Below are 25,351 nucleotides of genomic sequence, written 5' to 3'. Positions count from 1 at the left end.
GGGAGAAATACCTCATCTCCCCCACTCACAGTTTATATTCTCTCACAAAACTCTTAGCAGCACACCACTAACATGACGAATAGGCACACCATCTGAGTGTGTGTGTGTGTGTGTGTGTGGGCTTAGGGGGCCCGCCCTACCGTACCTCCTTGCCCATCCAAATAAAATATTGATCATTTATTTGACCGAGACACACACCGACAGAAAGACGCATCAATCTCAGTTAAAGCATCCGAGCGAGCAAAACAGCGCCCCTTTGTCTCAGTATGTGTAGACCATGTATCTGATGCTGTCTGGACCAAAAGAGTTTGGCATGTCATATTATTTTGGCCAGAAAGCATCAGATACATGGGCTACATATAGAGGGGCGCTGTTTTGCTCGCTCGGATGCTTTCTCCGGTGATATAGTTTCAGCAGAGAGGAAGAGGCAAAGCGAGAAAGCTCCAATGTAAGCCCAATGCGTTTCTATTGGAATAATATGCAGACCTAAGCTTGTCGCCTGCCTTCCCAGCTTTGGGACAAAGACTCCCATTGTTAGGGCGGAGACATGAGCATCTCGTCATTATATACAGATCTTTGGTTTCAGCCTCTTGCGAATTGGAGAAGGAAAGTTGGCAGGTGCACAGTGCACTGTTATGATGCTGGATTGCCATAAAGTAAATTGATGTTTTGCCAAAATTCTACAATTACTCCGGTCTAAATAAAATCTTTCAAAATACTTCACCAGGGAGCATGACAGCCACAGAGGATCATTAGCTTCTTAAAAAAAATTGCTGTGGATTGTTTAAAATCCCAAGTTTGTTTGGGAAGCCTGCCATTTGGGTAGTGCGCGTAGCAATAGGTCTAGTTGATTGAGTTGAGGCTGTCAGTGAAAAGCGTCTAAAATATGTGTGAAGATAATGTGTCTTGAGTATAATTTAAAAATGTTGCGTCAAGAAGGGGAGGGGGGTGTGGCGAAGATATGGTGTGTCTCTCTCCAGAATGCATGCATATGTAGGAAAGTGCCCATTTGTCAATGTCTTATTTCTGATAGTCTTAACTCACCACGTCCACCACTCATTTTTTCTTCACCTCACACAAGTCAACAAAGTCTGTTTTTTTAACATCCATTGCGAATGATAGTTCCTCAGTATTTGAAAAATCTTTCCAACACTTCCGGCCTCGATAATCACCAAGCCTCGGTGTGAAAGAGCAAAATATCATGATCTGATGATCCCATATATCCAGTGGAAACGTCACAAAAAACAGCTTTCTGTCCCGAGCTCACTGGCGCAGGAAACTTTGAGGGCCCGGAATAGGCTAGTTGATACAATGTCGCATGGTCGGACCCTGTGATGATTTGATACAATGTTGAACTTCACTAGCAATAGCTCAAGTCAAGACAGATAGAAAGGGAGGCAGACAGGAGGAGTAGAGAGATTAATGAGATTGAAAGAACCTGAATTTTCATCAGGATATTTTCTACTGTTTTTATTTGTTGGCTTTAGGCCTATGTATTTTACGTAGTTGACGATGGAAGTTATAGGCCTACTTCTGCATTGGCCTATAGTTCTATGCTCTAATTTCTTTAGCCAACAATGGATCACAGTGTATCAATGTGTCCATATGGCAGAGGCTAGTGCGCTCGCCATAGTTGAGTTTTAACTTTTAGATTTTTATCATTTTACTTCAGATGAATTACTATGATTAACCACGTGACAATGATTTTGAGAAATGAAAACGGTCATTATTGAAATGAAACTGTTCCATTAAAATGTGCATATAAAAATAATCATAACTGGCACGCAGATCGGTAGAACTAATGGGATAAATTGCAAGCTTCCCCAAACTTGAAACTCACGAGCTACCTATGGTCTTTACTATTACACCCATTTAAACAAATTGGAGAGTGGGTTCACTTTAGTCTATGGCAGGGCTCTCCTACCCTATTCCTGGAGAGCTACCCTCCTGTAGGTTTTCAATCCAACCCCAGTTGTAACTAACCTGGTTTAGCTTATCAACCAGCTAATTACTAGACTCAGGTGCGCTAGATTACGGTTGGAGCGAAAACCTACAGGACGGTAGCTCTCCAGGAACAGGGTTGGAGAGCCCTGGGCCCGTATCCACAAAGCAACTCAGAGTACAATTTCAACAATTCAACAGAGTTACAGTTCATATAAGGAAATCAGTAAATTGAAATTAATTAATTAGGCCCTAATCTATGGATTTCACATGACTGGACAGGGGCACAGCCATGGATGGGCTTGGGAGGGCATAGGCCCACCCACTTGGTGGCCAGGCCCACCCACTGGGGAGCCACGCCCAGCCAGTCAGAATGAGTTTTTCCCCACAAAAGGGCTTTATTACAGACAGAAATACTCCTCAGTTTCATCAGCTGTCCGGGTGACTGGTCTCAGACGATGCTGCAGGTGAAGAAACCAGATGTGGAGGTCCTGGGCTGGCGTGGTTGGACGTACTGCCAAATTCTCTAAAACAACGCTGGAGGCGGCTTATGGTAGAGAAATTAACATTAAATTATCTGGAAACAGCTCTGGTGGACATTCCTGCAGTCAGCATGCCAACTGCACGCTCCCTCAAAACTTGAGACATCTGTGGCATTGCGTTGGGTGACAAAATTGCACATTTTAAAGTGGCCTTTTATTGTCCCCAGCACAAGGTGCACCTGTGTAATGATCATGCTGTTTAATCAACTTCTTGATATGCCACACCTGTCAGGTGGATGGATTATCTTGGAAAGAAGATATACTCACTAACAGGGATGTAACCAAATGTGCACAACATTTGAGAGAAATAAGCTTTTTGTGGGTATGTAACATTTTTGGGATCTTTTATTTAAGCTCATGAAACATGGGACCAACACTTTACATGTTGCGTTTATATTTTTGTTCAGTATAGATAATTGCAGCGAGTCAGTGGTTCCTGCGCCACATGCAATTGCTTTGGAGATATTCAAATAATGTTTTTATATTTCTATATGATCAATCCATAAATAATCTAGACCTACATGCAACAGTATCTATTGTGCCTTTGACATTGATTTCACAAGGCCCATTTCACATGATATGCCTAAATACTTATAGCCACTAGGCTAATACATTATGTTATTTCAAGTTATCCCTTTCGAGCGCAATATCACGTTGTTAAAAAAGATGCCTAAATTGGGCATGCCTATAAATTGGACAATTGAAGGCATCTAGAGCTTATGTTAACTTTGATTGTGTTCTGTGAAAATGATAGACCTTTCAAAAGTTGTATGCAACATTATCGACAAGTGACTTGATGCCTACTGAGCCAAAGAGATTTAGAGTTGTTAAACGGGAGTGAAGAGTGTGAAATAACGGTAATATTGTCAAAACTCTGCTTTTAACAATCATCAGAATTGGTAAAAAAAAAAAAAAAGGTTATGCATGTCAACATCTTAGGTAATAATTAAGAGAAGGCAAAGTGATCGTGTCCGGAGAAAATGATATCAAACGTTTTACCATTGCGACATTTTATGTACAGTCACATTCACTGTGGTTGTCTGAAGCATGTTATAGAGTTCACAGCTGCCGATGCTTCATTGCGATTGGTTATTCCCCATCATTTGCAACATTAATGAGCATCATCACCATCTTTCCTTTGCGGTACCTCAAACTGTCGTGAATACCAGCTGAGATAAACTTTTATGAGTTGGTTTTACTCCTGGCTCAGAGTTTGTCTGGGCAGTGTCTTAACATCATCATAAGACCTACTCTGAGCTGGGAGTTTTTTTGTCTTAAAACAGGTTAACAGAATTCCTAGGACCTTTTCTGAGATGCTTTGTGGATACGGGTCAGGTCTATGGAGTAGTGTTGAGTGATTAACCAAAACGTCTGGGGGGTTTTCGGTTATTAAACAACTAATTGACCGACATCAGGTCAATTACAGTGAGGGAAAAAAATATTTGATCCCCTGCTGATTTTGTACGTTTGCCCACTGACAAAGAAATGATCAGTCTATAATTTTAATGGTAGGTTTATTTGAACAGTGAGAGACAGAATAACAACAAAAAAATCCAGGAAAACGCATGTCAAAAATGTTATAAATTGATTTGCATTTTTAATGAGGGAAATAAGTATTTGACCCCCTCTCAATCAGAAAGATTTCTGGCTCCCAGGTGTCTTTTATACAGGTAACGAGCTGAGATTAGGAGCACACTCTTAAAGGGAGTGCTCCTAATCTCAGCTTGTTACTTGTATAAAAGACACCTGTCCACAGAAGCAATCAATCAATCAGATTCCAAACTCTCCACGATGGCCAAGACCAAAGAGCTCTCCAGGGATGTCAGGGACAGGATTGTAGACCTACACAAGGCTGGAATGGGCTACAAGACCATCGCCAAGCAGCTTGGTGAGAAGGTGACAACAGTTGGTGCGATTATTCGCAAATGGAAGAAACACAAAAGAACTGTCAATCTCCCTCGGCCTGGGGCTCCATGCAAGATCTCACCTCGTGGAGTTGCAATGATCATGAGAACGGTGAGGAATCAGCCCAGAACTACACGGGAGGATCTTGTCAATGATCTCAAGGCAGCTGGGACCATAGTCACCAAGAAAACAATTGGTAACACACTACACCGTGAAGGACTGAAATCCTGCAGCGCCCGGAAGGTACCCCTGCTCAAGAAAGCACATATACAGGCCCGTCTGAAGTTTGCCAATGAACATCTGAATGATTCAGAGGAGAACTGGGTGAAAGTGTTGTGGTCAGATGAGACCAAAATCGAGCTCTTTGGCATCATCTCAACTTGCCGTGTTTGGAGGAGGAGGAATGCTGCCTATGACCCCAAGAACACCATCCCCACCGTCAAACATGGAGGAGGAAACATTATGCTTTGGGGGTGTTTTTCTGCTAAGGGGACAGGACAACTTCACCGCAACAAAGGGACGATGGACGGGGCCATGTACCATCAAATCTTGGGTGAAAACCTCCTTCCCTCAGCCAGGGCATTGAAAATGGGTCGTGGATGGGTATTCCAGCATGACAATGACCCAAAACACACGGCCAAGGCAACAAAGGAGTGGCTCAAAAAGAAGCACATTAAGGTCCTGGAGTGGCCTAGCCAGTCTCCAGACCTTAATCCCATAGAAAATCTGTGGAGGGGGCTGAAGGTTCGAGTTGCCAAACGTCAGCCTCGAAACCTTAATGACTTGGAGAAGATCTGCAAAGAGGAGTGGGACAAAATCCCTCCTGAGATGTGTGCAAACCTGGTGGCCAACTACAAGAAAGGGTTTTGCCAAAAAGTACTAAGTCATGTTTTGCAGAGGGGTCAACTACTTATTTCCCTCATTAAATTGCAAATCATTTTATAACATTTTTGACATGCGTTTTTCTGGATTTATTTGTTGTTATTCTGTCTCTCACTGTTCAAATAAACTTACCATTAAAAGTATAGACTGATCATGTCTTTGTCAGTGGGATCAGTGACAAATACTTTTTTCCCCTCACTGTATGTTGCTTGCATCATTTAGATTGTAGGTGTGATTTTCCAAACATTACATTTAGCAGGAATGAAAGTCAAGCTGGTACTTACAGCGACTCTTAAAATCATTGAAAACATCTTACCCAAAAACGTGGCAATACCACGAGATACAGTACATTGATTAAACAAGGAATTACTGATATTGTTCAACATTCTCTCATATACAGTACATATTAGCTATGTAAATTGAAATCTCGTCGCGGTACCTCTGCGAGAACGCTCTTCAATCTGAATAAGCTCTTAATTTCTGTATGTCTAAACATGTGTACATTTCTGCATGTCTATACGTGTGTACGTTTCTGTATGTCTAAACATACATTTCTGTATGTCTTAATGTGTGTATATTTCTGTATGACTAAACATGTGTATATTTCTGTATGTCTTAACGTGTGTATATTTCTGTATGACTAAACGTGTGTATATTTCTGTATGTCTTAACGTGTGTATATTTCTGTATGTCTTAACGTGTGTATATTTCTGTATGTCTTAACGTGTGTATATTTCTGTATGTCTTAACGTGTGTATATTTCTGTATGACTAAACGTGTGCGTGAGCCATATTTCATCCCTTCGGTGAGTCTACTTCAATGTTTGACAATTTGGAATCTGGACCTGTGTGTAACCTGAACACTGAGTGCTGGAGGTTGGTTGGGTATCAGAGAACAGGATTGACCGAGATTTCTTCACAGCAAACAATGGCTGGGGAGGTCAAAGGGCAGCTGGCGAGTCAGAAACTGTCCTCCAGAGAGCAAACATGCTTTGGTGCGCAAGACCAAGACATTGAACTGTTTCTGAACACCCAACTCCACTGTGGGAAGGCACAATCCAGAGAATATACTATAGCTACCTAGCCCCACTTGAAATGATATCAATAAACAAACAACCTGGTTCACAAACAGCAAGCTACAGTCTGAACCACATTCTCAAATACAGTCTAGAAAGAGAGAGACCAGTAAACATATTTTGATTGACTATGTTTAACATTGTTTAGCAATCACATAGTGGAGAGTGAGGATCCACATAGGCAGGTTAACGTTTTTCGTCATGAATCTTGTTCTGGAGGCAGATCTGCAGTCGTTGCTAGCTGGCACAGCCACAACGTCATAAAAGCAGATTTTAAACCTAACCCTAACCGCATTGCTAACCCTAATGCGTAACCCTAACCTTAAATTAAGACCAAAAAGCTAATTTTTGTTTTCATACATTTTTACAATATAGCCAATTTTGACTTTGCAGCTGGCCCATCTAGCGGAAGTCGCTCAGTTCTGCATCAAGGACAAGACTCATCCCAATAAACGTCAACCTGCTCCACATAGTAGAAAACCTGTTAGGTGGTTCTTACCATGGCTGTGGCCCTGTGGGGAGGTCTTGCCAGTCTTCGGACCAACTGAATGAAAGTCCTGGCTCTGTCCGTTAGCATTGACCTCCTTCTTCTTCTTTCCTTTGAACCAGCTGAAGGCCCGGCCCAGGGATCCCCCACGCTTCTTCCTACAGCCCCCTTTGGTTTGCCTCTCATGGGCAAACACCTCCGCCACGTCCTGGGGGATCAGGTCTCCCACAGACTCACGGCCAGACATCCCACCTCGCACTGGACCTACTCCCTAAGAGAGAGAGAGAAGGAGAAAAGAGAGGGAGTCAATTATAGAAACATAACCATATTGATGTAACACAATACTAGCAATTCCTCTCATTTAGGGAAAACCTTTGCATAAATACTTCTCCACTAATACTCTACTCAGCAAATTGGATGTAGTCTATCACAGTGCCATCCGTTTTGTCACCAAAGCCCCATATACTACCCACCACTGTGACCTGTACGCTCTTGTTGGCTGGTCCTCACTACATATTTGTCGCCAAACCCACTGGCTCCAGGCCATCTATAAATCACTGCTAGGCAAATCCCCGCCTTATCTTAGCTCATTGGTCACCATAGCAACACCCACCCGTAGTATGCGCTCCAGCAGGTATATCTCACTGGTCATCCTCAAAGCCAACACCTCCTTTGGCCGCCATTCCTTCCAGTTCTCTGCTGCCAATGACTGGAACGAACTGCAAAAATCTCTGAAGCTGGAGACTCTTATCTCCCTCACTAACTTTAAGCGTCAGTTGTCAGAGCACCTTACCGATCACTGCACCTGTACACAGCCCATCTGTAATTAGCCCACCCAACTACCTCATCCCCATATTGTTATTTATTTTGCTCATTTGCACCCCAGTATCTCTATTTGCACATCATCTCTTGCACATCTATCATTCCAGTGTTAATACTAATTGTAATTATTTTGCACTATGGCCTATTTATTGCCTTACCTCCATAACTTGCTACATTTGCACACACTGTATATATATTTTATATTTTCTGTTGTATTTTTGACTTTATGTTTTATTTTACCCCATATGTAACTCTGTGTTGTTGTTTTTATCGCACTGCTTTGCTTTATCTTGGCCAGGTCACAGTTGTAAATGAGAACTTGTTCTCAACTGCCTTACCTGGTTAAATAAAGGTCAAATAAAAAATATACTGTCCATTCCAATTGCTACATCAATAGTACACCAGCATTGCACCATTGGTTTCAATCGACTTCAACTCTTTTGATCATGCCCCTCTCTGTGTTAAGGTGTGGGGGAGCACAGAGCACAGAGCCCAGACCACACAACCAGCCTACTCCGACCCATCCTGCCAGCCTCTCAACCAAACTTCACTGTCTCTGCAAAAAACTGGCACTGCTCCCTTCATTCCTGAACATGAAGTCATAAAGCACAGTGCCCCACCCGAAACCACACACACATCCAGACACATACATACAGAAAACTAACATACACACACACCCACGTTTACTCCAGCACAGCATCGATCTACAACACTAGCTCACTTTCTTTCCCGCTGTCTCTTATTGTCTTTCTTTGGCTCCCTCTCAACACCCTGACACAATGAGCTCATCACCCTCCCTCTCTTTCATCCCTCTTCCGCTCTGCCAAACTTCTTTCCTCTAAAGGCAGGTATCTCAATACAACAAGATATGACTCCATCCAAGTTACATGCAAAGCACATCAGCCAAATTGCAGTTCTTCAGAGAGAATCTGTGTGCTTGAGAAATGCAACCAACACATACAAATCCCCAAATCACTGAGTCTTGGCAAGATGTCTGCCATCCATCCCTAATGGCATAATGTCCAGAAGGAGACTTTGGCCTCTGCAATCCCTCTCTAAGATGGGTTTGAAAATGATCATAAATGGGCTCTTCTCTAACAGCGCTCTTTTATCAAAAGCTCCTTTTAAAGTATTGAGGGATTTAGGATGAGATGTAGTGTATTGTAACTAAGGCCCTGGTTTGGCTCTAAAACACTAGCTAAATGACTGAAGCAGATGCAGGCTGGTCATAAATTAACCGTTTATCACTCCAATCTCCTGGAGGAATGTCAGCATTCAACCACTGGAATCTCCAAATGCTCTTAAATGGAGGAATATGGGGAACATCATACCACCCAGACAGGCAGTGACCATCACTGAACTAACACCACAGTACTGCTTGGCTCTGCTATCCCAAGCAGAGCATTTCACAAGGAAAGTCAAGAGATACAAGCTCATATCACATGAATGTCTCAGTAGGAAATGGGGGACTTTCCCATGGAGGTTCCGTGAAAGAATCAAGAGGATGGCTGGAGAAGAGCTCATGAGTGTACAATTGTCTAATTTGACTGATCTATCTTTGGTTCAGTCTGGTCGCAAGGAACTGACTCGCATTATCGCCGTGGTTACCTGATAACAAACCAATGACTTCCTGCTTCTCAAAATGATGTACACACATTTTTCACTAGGTTTGGGCGGTATACACCGTATCCAGGGGTATTTCGAAATACCCTCGGTATGACTTTCCAATACCATCTTTTAATACATTTGAATATTTATACTGAACAAATATATAATCGCAACATGTAAAGTGTTGGTCCCATGTTTCATGAGCTGAAATAAAAGATCCCAGAAAGTTTCCATACACACAAAAAGCTTGTTTCTCTCAAGTTTCTGCCACAAATGTTCACACCCCTGTTAGTGAGCATTTCTCATTTGCCAGGATAATCCATCCACCTGACAGGTGTGGCATATCAAGAAGCTGACTAAACAGCATGTTCATTACACAGGTGCACCTTGTGCTGAGGGACAATAAAAGGCCACAAAAAATGTGCAGTTTTGTCATACAACGCAATGCCACAGATGTCTCAAGTTGAGGGAGCGTGCATTTGGCATGCTGACTGCAGGAATGTCCACCAGAGCGGTTGCCAGAGAACTGAACGTTCATTTCTCTACCATAATCCGCCTCCAACACAATTTTAGAGAATTTGGCAGTACGTCCAACTGCCCTCACACCGCAGACCATGTGTATGGCGTCGTGTGGGCGAGCGGTTTGCTGATGTCAACATTGTGAACAGAGTGCCCCATGGTGGCGGTGGGGTTATGGTATGGGTAGGCATAAGCTACAGGCAACGAACACACACAATTGCATTTTATCGATGGCAATTTGATTGCACAGAGATACCGTGACGCGATCCTTAGGCCCATTGTCGTGCCATTCATCCGCCGCGATCACCACATGTTTCAGCATGATAATGCACAGCCCCATGTCGCAAGGATCTGTTCCAGTTCCCGCCAATATCCAGCAACTTCACACAGCCATTGAAGATGAGTGGGACAACATTCCACAGGTCACAATCAACAGCCTGATCAACAGCCTCTATGCGAAGGAGATGTGTCACGCTGCATGAGACAAATGGTGGTCACACCAGATACCGACTGTTTTTCTGATCCACGCCCCTATTTTTTTTTAAAGATACAGTATCTGTGACAAACAGCAGCATATCTGTATTCCCAGTCATGTGAAATCCATGGATTAGGGCCTATTGCATTCATTTAAATTGACTGATTTCCTTATATGAACTGTAACTCAATAAAGTATTAGAAATTGTTGCGTTTATATTTTTGTTCAGTAGAAATACATGCAGTCAACTTGTGCACTAGGCAATTGATACAGCAGATCGCTTTCATCATTTCGCCTGTTAGATTTTTCTCATTATGAAGCATACTGGTACTAGTTTCCCAAAACAGCTGTTTGAGTCAGTCACGTGTTTGTTTACAAAGCACAATGAGCAAAACGGCAGCTGCGTGAAGTGAGTCACTCCTGCAGTGCAACTTAAGTGAGGTGATCAAGTTTCACTACTAATGTTTGCCAGCTATATATACACTGCTCAAAAAAATAAAGGGAACACTAAAATAACATCCTAGATCTGAATGAATGAAATAATCTTATGAAATACTTTTTTCTTTATATAGTTGAATGTGCTGACAACAAAATCACACAAAAATGATCAATGGAAATCAAATGTATCAACCCATGGAGGTCTGGATTTGGAGTCACCCTCAAAATTAAAGTCGAAAACCACATTACAGGCTGATCCAACTTTGATGTAATGTCCTTAAAACAAGTCAAAATGAGGCTCAGTAGTGTGTGTAGCCTCCACGTGCCTGTATGACCTCCCTACAACGCCTGGGCATGCTCCTGGTGAGGTGGCGGATGGTCTCCTGAGGGATCTCCTCCCAGACCTGGACTAAAGCATCCACCAACTCCTGGACAGTCTGTGGTGCAACGTGGCGTTGGTGGATGGAGCGAGACATGATGTCCCAGATGTGCTCAATTGGATTCAGGTCTGGGGAACGGGCGGGCCAGTCCATAGCATCAATGCCTTCCTCTTGCAGGAACTGCTGACACACTCCAGCCACATGAGGTCTAGCATTGTCTTGCATTAGGAGGAACCCAGGGCCAACCGCACCAGCATATGGTCTCACAAGGGGTCTGAGGATCTCATCTCGGTACCTAATGGCAGTCAGGCTACCTCTGGCGAGCACATGGAGGGCTGTGCGGCCCCCCAAAGAAATGCCACCCCACACCATGACTGACCCACCGCCAAACCGGTCATGCTGGAGGATGTTGCAGGCAGCAGAACGTTCTCCACGGCGTCTCCAGACTCTGTCACGTCTGTCACATGTGCTCAGTGTGAACCTGCTTTCATCTGTGAAGAGCACAGGGCGCCAGTGGCGAATTTGCCAATCTTGGTGTTCTCTGGCAAATGCCAAACGCCCTGCACGGTGTTGGGCTGTAAGCACAACCCCCACCTGTGGACGTCAGGCCCTCATACCACCCTCATGGAGTCTGTTTCTGACCGTTTGAGCAGACACATGCACATTTGTGGCCTGCTGGAGGTCATTTTGCAGGGCTCTGGCAGTGCTCCTCCTTGCACAAAGGCGGAGGTAGCAGTCCTGCTGCTGGGTTGTTGCCCTCCTACGGCCTCCTCCACGTCTCCTGATGTACTGGCCTGTCTCCTGGTAGCACCTCCATGCTCTGGACACTACGCTGACAGACACAGCAAACCTTCTTGCCACAGCTCGCATTGATGTGCCATCCTGGATGAGCTGCACTACCTGAGCCACTTGTGTGGGTTGTAGACTCCGTCTCATGCTACCACTAGAGTGAAAGCACCCCCAGCATTCAAAAGTGACCAAAACATCAGCCAGGAAGCATAGGAACTGAGAAGTGGTCTGCGGTCACCACCTGCAAAACCAGTCCTTTATTGGGGGTGTCTTGCTAATTGCCTATAATTTCCACCTGTTGTCTATTCCATTTGCACAACAGCATGTGACATTTATTGTCAATCAGTGTTGCTTCCTAAGTGGACAGTTTGATTTCACAGAAGTGTGATTGACTTGGAGTTACATTGTGTTGTTTAAGTGTTCCCTTTATTTTTTTGAGCAGTATATATACAGTGGGGAAAAAAAGTATTTAGTCAGCCACCAATTGTGCAAGTTCTCCCACTTAAAAAGATGAGAGAGGCCTGTAATTTTCATCATAGGTACACGTCAACTATGACAGACAAAATGAGGAAAAAAAATCCAGAAAATCACATTGTAGGATTTGTAATGAATTTATTGGCATATGATGGTGGAAAATAAGTATTTGGTCAATAACAAAAGTTTCTCAATACTTTGTTATATACCCTTTGTTAGCAATGACACATGTCAAACGTTTTCTGTAAGTCTTCACAAGGTTTTCACACACTGTTGCTGGTATTTTGGCCCATTCCTCCATGCAGATCTCCTCTAGAGCAGTGATGTTTGGGGGGCTGTCGCTGGGCAACACAGACTTTCAACTCCCTCCAAAGATTTTCTATGGGGTTGAGATCTGGAGACTGGCTAGGCCACTCCAGGACCTTGAAATGCTTCTTACGAAGCCACTCCTTCGTTGCCGGGCGGTGTGTTTGGGATCATTGTCATGCTGAAAGACCCAGCCACGTTTCATCTTCAATGCCCTTGCTGATGGAAGGAGGGTTTCACTCAAAATCTCACGATACATGGCCCCATTCATTCTTTCCTTTACACGGATCAGTCGTCCTGGTCCCTTTGCAGAAAAACAGCCCCAAAGCATGATGTTTCCAACCCCATGCTTCACAGTAGGTATGGTGTTCTTTGGATGCAACTCAGCATTCTTTGTCCTCCAAACATGACGAGTTGAGTTTTTACCCAAAAAGTTATATTTTGGTTTCATCTGACCATATGACATTCTCCCAATCCTCTTCTGGATCATCCAAATGCACTTCAGACGGGCCTGGACATGTACTGGCTTAAGCAGGGGGACACGTCTCGCACTGCAGGATTTGAGTCCCTGGCGGCGTAGTGTGTTACTGATGGTTGGCTTTGTTACTTTGGTCCCAGCTCTCAGCAGGTCATTCACTAGGTCCCCCGTGTGGTTCTGGGATTTTTGCTCACCGTTCTTGTGATCATTTTGACCCCACGGGGTGAAATCTTGCGTGGAGCCCCAGATCGAGGGAGATTATCAGTGGTCTTGTATGTCTTCCATTTCCTAATAATTGCTCCCCCAGTTGATTTCTTCAAACCAAGCTGCTTACCTATTGCAGATTCAGTCTTCCCAGCCTGGTGCAGGTCTACAATTTTGTTTTTGGTGTCCTTTGACAGCTCTTTGGTCTTGGCCATTGTGAAGTTTGGAGTGTGACTGTTTGAGGTTGTGGACAGGTGTCTTTTATACTGATAACAAGTTCAAACAGGTGCCATTAATACAGGTAACGAGTGGAGGACAGAGGAGCCTCTTAAAGAAGAAGTTACAGGTCTGTGAGAGCCAGAAATCTTGCTTGTTTGTAGGTGACCAAATACTTATTTTCCACCATAATTTGCAAATAAATTCATTAAAAATCCTACAATGGGATTTTCTGGATTTTTTTTTCTCAATTTGTCTGTCATAGTTGACGTGTACCTATGATGAAAATGACAGGCCTCTCTCATCTTTTTAAGTGGGAGAACTTGCACAATTGGTGGCTGACTAAATACTTTTTTTCCCCACTGTATATATATATCTTATAACTATTAAGTTAACTAAGATGTTAGCTAAATGGCCCCTCCTGGATTAAGATCCCTGATGTGTTTTTATCTTTTTGTTCAGTATAGACCGCACAACATCCAACAATTTCATAGATTTTACTGAGTTACAGTTCATATAAGGAAATCAGTCAAATTAAGTTAATTCATTAGGCCCTAATCTATGGATTTCACATGACTGGGCAGGGGTGCAGCCAAGGGTGCACCCACTGGGGAGCCAGGCCCAGCCAAAGAGAATGAGTTTTTCCCCACAGAAGAGCTTTTTTCCTCCATTTTTTTTTTGTGTGTGACAAAACTTCACATTTTAGAGTCTCCTTTTATTGTCCCCAGCACAAGGTGCACCTGTGTAATGATCATGCCGTTTAATCAGCTTCTTGATATGCCACACCTGTCAGGTGGATAGATTATTTTGTTAAAGGAGAAATGCTCACTAACAGGGATGTAAAAAAAAAAAAACATGTGCACATAATTTGAAATAAATAAGCTTTTTGTGCGTATGGAACATTTCTGGGATTTTTTATTTCAGCTCATGAAACATGGGACAAACACTTTACGCGTTTGTATTTTTGTTCTGTGTAATATTTGTTTTGTGCGTTCTGCAAACTGTGTTTTGAGATACTTGCATAACTTTATGAGCTGGGTTGTCTGTCTTAGTAGTTCATGTTCGCATGCGCTCTTTAGCATCCGCTATGGGAAATCCATAGTACTTGTTAGCATTCTGGTAGGTGACATTTTTGGGGATTTGTTTTTCTCGTTTAAAAAAAGATTGCGCCCATCAAAACGATGTTTAAAAATTGTCTGTAAAACCTTATATCCCGAAATGGCACAGGCATGGTATGAAGATACGGAAATATGGATACCGCCCAACCCTAATTTTAACACATTACACAAGATTACGTTCGGTCCGACAATGGATCATGCATTTAAAAATGAGAAGGTGCTACAAATCAGAGCAACAATCACATTAGCGCATAATAGATCACTCATGACAACATTGTATATAATTCCAGTGAATCTAGCACAATGCTGTAGCTGTGATTTGCTCATATTTGATGCATGACCTTCCAGAGATAAACATTTGCCTAATTATACAACAAAACACTTAGGCATATTCTGAACAGTTTAGTTGGGAAGTTACCAAAGAGACCCTCTTTCGCACACACACAAATTAAGAATCAGGACACCAAAACTCTCACATAAAGTTGCCCCTGCCAAAATTACACAGTTGCTTCATTGGCACTGTAATTATAGGACTCCTAACCATCTCAATTGTGGCTGGGTGTTGAAACATAAACAATACACACATAATACCAACAAAAAGAGGGTTAAGGACAGAAATCACGTTCCTTGAGAATTCCTTTAAGGTATAAACATTGGGACTATTTATTTAACTGCAGCCACACACACACACACACACACACACACACACACACACACACAACCATTGGCTTCCACTGTGGTTTTCCAGCCCAATGCTGCTGAAGCAGGCCTGTGCTCTGACATGACGTTTACATTTCCCTTACAATAGATGTGATGCTTTTACATCGGCCAGGAGAAACATCTCCTGAACAGTCCTAAACAGCAGCAAAATAGCACACACACACACACACACACACACACACACACATATACACAGTGCATTCGGAAAGTATTCAGACCCCTTTACTTTTCCCACTTTGTTACGTTATCAGCCTTATTCTAAAATTGATTAAATAGTTTTTTTCCTCATCAATCTACACACAATACACCATAATGACAAAGCCAAAACAGGTTTTTAGAAATGTTTGCAAATGTATTAAAAATAAAAAATAAACTGAAATAACATTTACATAAGTATTCAGACCCTTTACTCAGTACTTTGTTGAAGCACCTTTGACAACGATTACAGCCACTCTACCATAAAGGCTTGATTGTTGGTGTTGCATTGATGGTTGTCCTTCTGAAAGGTTCTCCCATCTCCACAGAGGAACCCTGGCGCTCTGTCAGAGTGACCGTCAGGTTCTTGGTCACCTCCCTGACCAAGGCCCTTCTCCCCCGATTGCTCAGTTTGGCCAGGCGGCCAGCTCTAGGAAGAGTCTTGCTGGTTCCAAACTTCTTACATTTAAGAATGATGGAGGCCACTGTGTTCTTGGGTATCTTCAATGCTGCAGAATTATTTTTTTGTATCTTTCCCCATATCTGTGCCTCGACACAATCCTGTCTCGGCGCTCTACAGACAATTCCTTCGACCTCATGGCTTGGTTTGACATGCACTGTCAACTGTGGGACCTTATATAGACAGTTGTGTGTCTTTACAAATCATGTCCAATCTTCTGAATTCACCACAGGTGGATTCCAATCAAGTTGTAGAAACATCAAGGATGATCAGTGTAAACAGGATGCACCTGATCTCAATTGAGACTCATAGCAAAGGGTCTGAATACTTATGTACACACACACACACACACACACACACACACACACACACACACAGTACCAGTCAAAAGTTTGGACACACCTACTCATTCCAGGGGTTCTTTATTTTTACTATTTTCTACATTGTAGAATAATAGTGAAGACATCAAAACTATGAAATAACACATATGGAATCATGTAGTAACCAAAAAAGTGTTAAACAAATACAAATATATTTTATATTTGAGATTCTTCAAAGTAGCCACCCTTTGCCTTGATGACAGCTTTGCACAATTTTGGCATTCTCTCAACCAGCTTCATGAGGTAGTCACCTGGAATGCATTTCAATTAACAGGTGTGCCTTGTTAAAAGTTAATTTGTGGAATTTCTTTCCTTCTTAATGTGTTTGAGCCAATCAGTTGTGTTGTGACAAGGTAGGGGTGGTATACAGAAGATAGCCCTATTTGGTAAAAGACCAAGTCCATATTATGGCAAGAACAGCTCAAATAAGCAAAGAGAAACGACAGTTCATCATTACTTTAAGACAAGAAGGTCAGTCAATCTGGAACATTTCAAGTTCAAGAAAGTTTCTTCAAGTGCAGTCACAAAAACCATCAAGCGCTATGATGAAATTGGCTCTCATGAGGACCACCACAGGAATGGAAGACCCAGAGTTACCTCTGCTGCAGAGGATAAGTTCATTAGAGTTACCAACCTCAGAAATTGCAGCCCAAATAAGTTATTCACAGAGTTCAAGTAACAAGACACATCTCAACATCAACTGTTCAGAGGAGACTGCGTGAATCAGGTCTTCATGGTCGAATTGCTGCTAAGAAACCACTACTAAAGGACACCAATAAGAAGAAGAGACTTGCTTGGTCCAAGAAACATGAGCAATGGACATTAGACTGGTGGAAATCTGTCCTTTGGTCTTATGAGTCCAAATTTGAGATTTTTGGTTCCAACCGCCATGTCTTTGTGAGACGCAGAGTAGGTGAACGGATGATCTCCGCATGTGTGGTTCCCACCATGAAGCATGGAGGAGGAGGTGTGATGGTGTGGGGGGGCTTTGCTGGTGACACTGTCTGTGATTTATTTAGAATTCAAGGCACACTTAACCAGCATGGCTACCACAGCATTCTGCAGCGATACGCCATCCCATCTGGTTTGCGCTTAGTGGGACTATCATTTGTTTTTCAACAGGACAATGACCCACACAAGGATTCCAGGTGAAGCTGGCTGAGAGAATGCCAAGAGTGTGTAAAGCTGTCATCAAGGTAAAGGTGGCTATTTGAAGAATCTCAAATATATGTTGATTTGTTTAACACTTTTTTGGTTACTACATGATTCCATATGTGTTATTTCATAGTTTTGATGTCTTCACTATTATTCTACAATGTAGAAAATAGTAAAAAAATAAAGAAAAACCCTTGAATGAGTAGGTGTTCTAAAACTTTTGACCAGTAGTGTATATATATTTTTTTAGTAGCTATAAGACATAGTGTATAGGATGGAATGGCATCTTTGCCTCTCTTTATGAGAACTGAAAGGCCTGTGATTCTAAATCCTGGAGCAGGGAGGGCCATGACAGCTTGCACTACAGTTTGTCATCAACCCGCAGAGCATAAATTCCATGGGATATGTAGGTCTCCAGTTTTATATGAGTAAGCCTAGGGAGTTAAGACACTGGCACCTACTTTGCCTTAAGTAAACATCAGACCCAGACACCACTTTGTACACTCCCCTACGTATTTATTTGGACAGTGAAGCTAAAGCTTGTAATTTGGTTCTATACTGCAGGATTGGATTTGAGATCAAATGCTTTATATGAGGCGTCAGCACAGAATGTCTCCTTTTATTTAAGGGTATTTTCATATCTGTTTTACGGTTTAGAAATTAAAGCACTTGATCTAGTCTCCCCATTTGGCAGACACATCCAGACCATTGTAATGCAACAGCACAACCTATATTTTCACTTCATAGTATTGTGCAAGTGAGGGTTGGAATACGTTTACACTACAGGAGTTGTTGCAAAAGTGACTCAGAGTGAGGAAGCAAACCTGGCTGGTACATGCGCCCGTGGGGACAAGTCAAAGACAAAAGGGTGTGGCAGTGAAACAGACCCCTTTGTTTAAAGAGTGCGTATAGCTTAGTTTAAACAAGAGCACATTCACCTCAGAGTCTGGGCTCTGGGATTTAAAGTGTCAGAGCAGTGTTCAAGGTTCTGGTCAACATTCAGTCCTCCTTCAGAAATCAGTGTGGTAAATAGATCCCCCCCTCGAACCCAATGGCTTCCCAGGGTAGTATAATGTGGGCAATTCCACGGTAAGGGAATTACGCTTTTACTCAGATTCTTTCACTTTAAAATATATGCCAAACTAAAACTATTGATTTCAAAGTTTAACAAACCAAACTCTATGCACAAGGACTACTTTTAACAATTTCCACTGAAATGTTTTGAAAAACTAATTTAGTGGAAGAACTGTGCAGATGCAATCTTTGGTAACAGAATTACAGTAAAATCTCCCTCAGTTTTTTATGTGACCACGTTTTCCAAAGATTCTGCTCCGAATTAAAATTCAAAAGATGTCTGCAGAAAAAAATGGTTGTCAGCTATGACATGGCACCTTGAGTTTGAAAAAAAATCTCTTTAGTTATTGAACTACAGTAAGTGAAGTGGATTTACACCCGGTAACGGAATTATGGTAACGGAATTACATCATGGGTCCCTGTTCTGTACTACACATAAATGCATAATTATGGATATAAATGTCATTCTCCTCATGTTTCACAAGTTTGGACATCACAGCACAGCTCATTAGTTCAGTACAGTACTGTACTAGTGTATTGTATTGGACTCTACTGTGCTCAACTCACTGTACAGTACTGTGTTGTACTATACTCAGTACTGTATTCTACTCATTTTACTGTACTTGTGCTATCCAAACTTGTGAAACATAAGTCTATGATAGGTCCAGTCCGGTCTGTCTGTGGACGTTAACATCAAGGCTAGGGTGGACTGAACAAATTTGTACACATTTTCAACGTCAATGGACGTCCGGTGTTTTTGGGTGAAGATGTTGATTACAGTAAATGGAAAGAGGGGGCTCATGGGTAGGTGTCAGAAAGAGCTGGGAGAGGTGACATTAACTGGAGAGAGACAGGCAGAGAGAGAGAGAGAAGGAGCGGTTGTCAAGACTCAGACTGTTTTAACACTCTTGGTTTGACCACCAGACAACACAAAGACAAAAAAAAAGAGTTGTGAACAGTATGCCAGTGGAAGGGAGGACAGGAGCAAGTGACCCAACTGTGGTTTGTGACCATTGTAGCTAATTCAGTTGCAGTAATGCCGTTACATATTTTTGGGTAATTCTGTTACAAATTTGATAACGGAATCACACGTTTTATTTGTTACTTATGTGAACTTTCATTATCCTCTCTCCACAGGAGGGAGAGAAATTAGAAAATATCTTAAAGATGTGGGTTTTTGGTAACGGAATTACAAGGCACAAGGCAATATTTCTTAGTGTGTTGTGTTGATATTAGTTGGCAGGGGTCTTTACGTCAACATTGTGTTTTGATGTATTTCTGATAACTGTTAAGACTTTTTCTGGTTGATGTTTTCTAAGAACACCTTTTCCATCCGTTTATCCAGAAATCAAAGCCTTTAGTTATGCCAAATTTCTTAGATGGAAAATAGAGTGAAACCCTATGTGAAATAATGTGACGTGCTGCTGTAATAACTGATTAAGTGTCAACATTTTACTAGTGTGAAATGTGGCTTTACTGTACTGTTCTTTCATAAATCAGGGTGTGCCTCTATTCTGTGGGCATTTTCAAACAAAGAAGAGCAGAACCACTCAAGTGAAGGGCATTCTACAGAAGCAGTTGATCAAATCAAATCAAATGTATTGGTCACATACACATGGTTAGCAGATGTTATTGCGAGTGTAGCGAAATGCTTGTGCTTCTAGTTCCGACAGTGCAGCAATATCTAGCAAGTAATATCTAACAGTTCTACAACAAAAACCTAATACACACAAATCTAAGTAAAGGAATGGAATAAGAACATAAATATATGGATGAGCAATGTAGTTATTATCAGAGTGGCATAGTCTAAGATGCAATAGATAGTATAGAATACAGTATATACATATGAGATGGGTAATGCAACATACAGTGGGGGAAAAAAGTATTTAGTCAGCCACCAATTGTGCAAGTTCTCCCACTTAAAAAGATGAGAGAGGCCTGTAATTTTCATCATAGGTACACGTAAACTATGACAGACAAAATGAGAAAAACATTTCCAGAAAATCACATTGTAGGATTTTTAATGAATTTATTTGCAAATTATGGTGGAAAATAAGTATTTGGTCAATAACAAAAGTTTCTCAATACTTTGTTATATACCCTTTGTTGGCAATGACACAGGTCAAACGTTTTCTGTAAGTCTTCACAAGGTTTTCACACACTGTTGCTGGTATTTTGGCCCATTCCTCCATGCGGATCTCCTCTAGAGCAGTGATGTTTTGGGGCTGTCGCTGGGCAACACGGACTTTCAACTCCCTCCAAAGATTTTCTATGGGAAGACTGGCTAGGCCACTCCAGGACCTTGAAATGCTTCTTACGAAGCCACTCCTTCGTTGCCCGGGCGGTGTGTTTGGGATCATTGTCATGCTGAAAGACCCAGCCACGTTTCATCTTCAATGCCCTTGCTGATGGAAGGAGGTTTTCACTCAAAATCTCACGATACATGGCCCCATTCATTCTTTCCTTTACACGGATCAGTCGTCCTGGTCCCTTTGCAGAAAAACAGCCACAAAGCATGATGTTTCCACCCCACCCCCATGGGTCACAGTAGGTATGGTGTTCTTTGGATGCAACTCAGCATTCTTTGTCCTCCAAACACGACAAGTTGAGTTTTTACCAAAAAGTTATATTTTGGTTCATCTGACCATATGACATTCTCCCAATCCTCTTCTGGATCATCCAAATGCACTCTAGCAAACTTCAGACGGGCCTGGACATGTACTGGCTTAAGCAGGGGGACACGTCTGGCACTGCAGGATTTGAGTCCCTGGCGGCGTAGTGTGTTACTGATGGTAGGCTTTGTTACTTTGGTCCCAGCTCTCTGCAGGTCATTCACTAGGTCCCCCCGTGTGGTTCTGGGATTTTTGCTCACCGTTCTTGTGATCATTTTGACCCCACGGGTGAGATCTTGCGTGGAGCCCCAGATCGAGGGAGATTATCAGTGGTCTTCTATGTCTTCCATTTCCTAATAATTGCTCCCACAGTTGATTTCTTCAAACCAAGCTGCTTACCTATTGCAGATTCAGTCTTCCCAGCCTGGTGCAGGTCTACAATTTTGTTTCTGGTGTCCTTTGACAGCTCTTTGGTCTTGACCATAGTGGAGTTTGGAGTGTGACTGTTTGAGGTTGTGGACAGGTGTCTTTTATACTGATAACAAGTTCAAACAGGTGCCATTAATACAGGTAACGAGTGGAGGACAGAGGAGCCTCTTAAAGAAGAAGTTACAGGTCTGTGAGAGCCAGAAATCTTGCTTGTTTGTAGGTGACCAAATACTTATTTTCCACCATAATTTGCAAATAAATTCATTAAAAATCCTACAATGTGATTTTCTGGAGAATTTTTTTTGCCATTTGTCTGTCATAGTTGACGTGTACCTATGATGAAAATTACAGGCCTCTCATCTTTTTAAGTGGGAGAACTTGCACAATTGGTGGCTGACTAAATACTTTTTCCCCCCACTGTATGTAAACATTAATGTGGCATTATTAAAGTGACTAGTGTTCCATTTATTAAAGTGGCCAGTGATTTTCAAGTCTGTATGTAGGCAGCAGCCTCTCTGTGCTAGTGATGGCTGTTTAACAGTCTGATGGCCTTGAGATAAAAGCCGTTTTTCAGTCTCTCGGTCCCCGCTTTGATGCACCTGTTCTGTCCTCGCCTTCTGCATGATAGCGGGGTGAACAGGCAGTGGCTCAGGTGGTAGTTTTCCTTGATGATCTTTTTGGCCTTCCTGTGACATCGGGTGCTGTAGGTGTCCTTGAGGGAAGGTAGTTCGCCCCTGGTGATGCGCTGTGCAGGCATTACCACCCTCTGGAGAGCCCTGCGGTTGTGGGCTGTGCAGTTGCCGTACCAGGCGGTGATACAGCCTGACAGGATGCTCTCAATTGTGCATCTGTAAAAGTTTGAGGGTTTTAGGTGACAGGCCACAGGCCACATTTCTTCAGCCTCCTGAGGTTGAAGAGACGCTGTTGCGCCTTCTTCACCACTGTCTGTGTGGGTGGACCATTTCAGTTTGTCAGTGATATGTACGCCGAGGAACTTAAAAAACTTTCCCCCTTCTCCACTGCTGTCCCATCGATGTGGATAGGGGGGTACTCCCTCTGCTATTTCCTGAAGTCCACGATCATCTCCTTAGTTTTTTTGACGTTGAGTGAGAGGTTATTTTCCTGACACCACACTCCGAGAGCCCTCACCTCCTCCCTGTAGGCTGTCTCATTGTTGTTGGTAATCAAACCTACTACTGTTGTGTCGTCTGCAAACTTGATTGAGTTGGAGGCCTGCGTGGCCACGCAGTCATGGGTGAACAGGGAGTATAGGAGTGGGCTGAGCACACACCCTTGTGGGGCCCCAGTGTTGAGGATCAGCGAAGTGGAGATGTTGTTTCCTACCTTCACCACCTGGGGGCGGCCCGTCAGGAAGTCCAGAACCCAATTGCACAGGGCGGGGTTGAGACCCAGGGCCTCAAGCTTGATGATGAGCTTGGAGGGTACTATGGTGTTGAATGCTGAGCTATAGTCAATGAACAGCATTCTTGCATAGGTATTCCTCTTGTCCAGATGGGATAGGGCAGTGTGCAGTGTGATGGTGATTGCATCATCTGTGGACCTATTGGGGCGGTATGCAAATTGAAGTGGGTCTAGGGTGACAGGTAAGGTGGAGGTGATATGATCCTTGACTAGTCTCTCAAAGCACTTCATGATGACAGAAGTGAGTGCTATGGGGCGATAGTCATTTAGTTCAGTTACCTTTGCATTCTTGGGTACAGGAACAATGGTGGCCTTCTTGAAGCATGTGGGGACGGTAGACTGGAATAGGGAGAGATTGAATATGTCCGTAAACACACCAGCCAGCTGGTCTGCGCATGCTCTGAGGACGCGGCTAGGAATGCCGTCTGGGCCGGCAGCCTTGCGAGGGTTAACACGTTTAAATGTCTTACTCACGTCGGCCACGGAGAAGGAGAGCCCACAGTCCTTGGTAGCTGGCCGCGTCAGTGGCACTGTATTATCCTCAAAGCGGGCAAAGAACTTGTTTAGCTTGTCTGGCAGCAAGACGTCGGTGTCCGCGACATGGCTGGTTTTCCTATTGTAGTCCGTGATTGTCTGTAAACCCTGCCACACACGTCTCGTGTCTGAGCCGTTGAATTGCGACTCCACTTTGTCTCGATATTGACGTTTTGCCTGTTTGATTGCCTTGCATAGGGAACGACCATTCTGTTTGTATTCTGCCATATTCCCCGTCACCTTGCCATGGTTAAATGCAGTGGTTCGTGATTTCAGTTTTTCGCGAATGCTGCCATCTATCCACGCTTTCTGGTTAGGGTAGGTTTTAATAGTCACAGTGGGTACGACATCTCCTATACACTTCCTTATAAACCCACTCACCGAATCAGCATATACGTCTATATTATTCTCAGAGGCTCCCCGGAACATATCCCAGTCCGCGTGATCAAAACAATCTTGAAGCGTTGATTCCGATTGGTCAGACCAGCGTTGAATAGTCCTAAGCACGGGTGCTTCCTGTTTGAGTTTCTGCCTATAGGAAGAGAGGAGCAAAATGGAGTCATGGTCAGATTTGCCCGAAAGGAGGGCGGGGGAGGGCCTTGTATGCATAGCGGAAATGAGTAACAATGGTCCAGCGTTTTTCCAGCGCGAGTGCTACAGTTAATATGCTGATAGAATTTAGGTCGCCTTTTTCTAAAATTTGCTTTGTTAAAATCTCCAGCTACAATAAATACAGCCTCAGGATATATGGTTTTCAGTTTGCATAAAGTCCAGTAGAGTTCCTTGAGGGCCGTCATGGCTTGAGGGGGGATATCCACAGCTGTAACAATAACCAAAGATAATTCTCTTGGGAGATAATATTGTCGGCATTTGATTGTGAGGAATTCTAGGTCAGGTGAAAAAAAATGACTTGAGTTCCTGTATGTTGTTACAATTAGACCATGAGTCGTTAGTCATGAAACATACCCCCCCACCCCTCTTCTTCCCGGAGAGATGTTTATTCCTGTCGGTGCGATGTACTGAGAACCCAGATGGCTGTATGGACGGGGACAGTATATCCCGAGAGAGCCATGTTTCCGTGAAACAGAGTATGTTACAATCCCTGATGTCTCTCTGGAAAGCAACCCTTGCCGTGATCTCATCCACTTTGTTGTCTAGGGACTGGACATTAGCGAGTAATAAACTCAAAAGCGATGGGTGGTGTGCGTGCCTCCTAAGTCTTACTCGGAGACCACTCCGGCTCCCTTTCCTCCGGCGGCGTTGTTTTGGGTCGGCCTCTGGAATCAGTTCAAATGCCCTAGGTGGTGCGAACAAAGGATCCGCTTCGGAAAAGTTGTATTCCTGGTCGTAGTGCTGGTAAGTTGACGCCGCTCTGATATCCAATAGTTCTTCCCGGCTGTATGTAATTACACTTAAGATTTTCTGGGCTAACAATGTAAGAAATAATACATAAAAAAAACAAAATACTGCAAAGTTTCCTAAGGACTAGAAGCGAGGCAGCCCTCTCTGTCGGCGCCATCTTGTTCAGATGCACGTTCTTGAACACATGCACGTTCTGAACCAGAGAGGTGGTGTATGTACATGATGTATGTGAGTCACCACCAGGGGAAAACTGGAACAACCCAATGAAATCCATCTCCTAAGTTGGATTGTCACATTAATAAGCAATGACAGCGGGTAAGACCAAAGGAATGTGCCTATCTTCATTGTG

At 43.1% G+C, this 25,351-nt stretch overlaps 1 protein-coding gene across 4 annotated transcripts in view; it reads right to left on the bottom strand.

Annotated features, from left to right (window-relative positions):
• LOC121539211 (uncharacterized protein KIAA1522 homolog) overlaps nucleotides 1-25,351 on the bottom strand; it is a 60,060-nt gene that overhangs the window by 30,392 nt on the left and 4,317 nt on the right. For all 4 annotated transcript variants that reach the window (XM_041847531.2, XM_041847534.2, XM_041847535.2 and 1 more), the window contains exon 2: nucleotides 6,845-7,103. In XM_041847531.2, the coding sequence (XP_041703465.1) occupies nucleotides 6,845-7,079 (235 nt within the window). In that variant the 5' untranslated portion in view covers nucleotides 7,080-7,103. The remainder of the gene's footprint in view (nucleotides 1-6,844; nucleotides 7,104-25,351) is intronic.

The sequence above is a fragment of the Coregonus clupeaformis genome, chromosome 25, assembly GCF_020615455.1.
Source record: "Coregonus clupeaformis isolate EN_2021a chromosome 25, ASM2061545v1, whole genome shotgun sequence".
In the NCBI taxonomy this organism is placed as follows: Eukaryota; Metazoa; Chordata; class Actinopteri; order Salmoniformes; family Salmonidae; genus Coregonus; species Coregonus clupeaformis.
The sequence above is the reverse complement of the archived record's forward strand: the minus strand, read 5'-3'. Positions and strand labels throughout refer to the sequence as shown.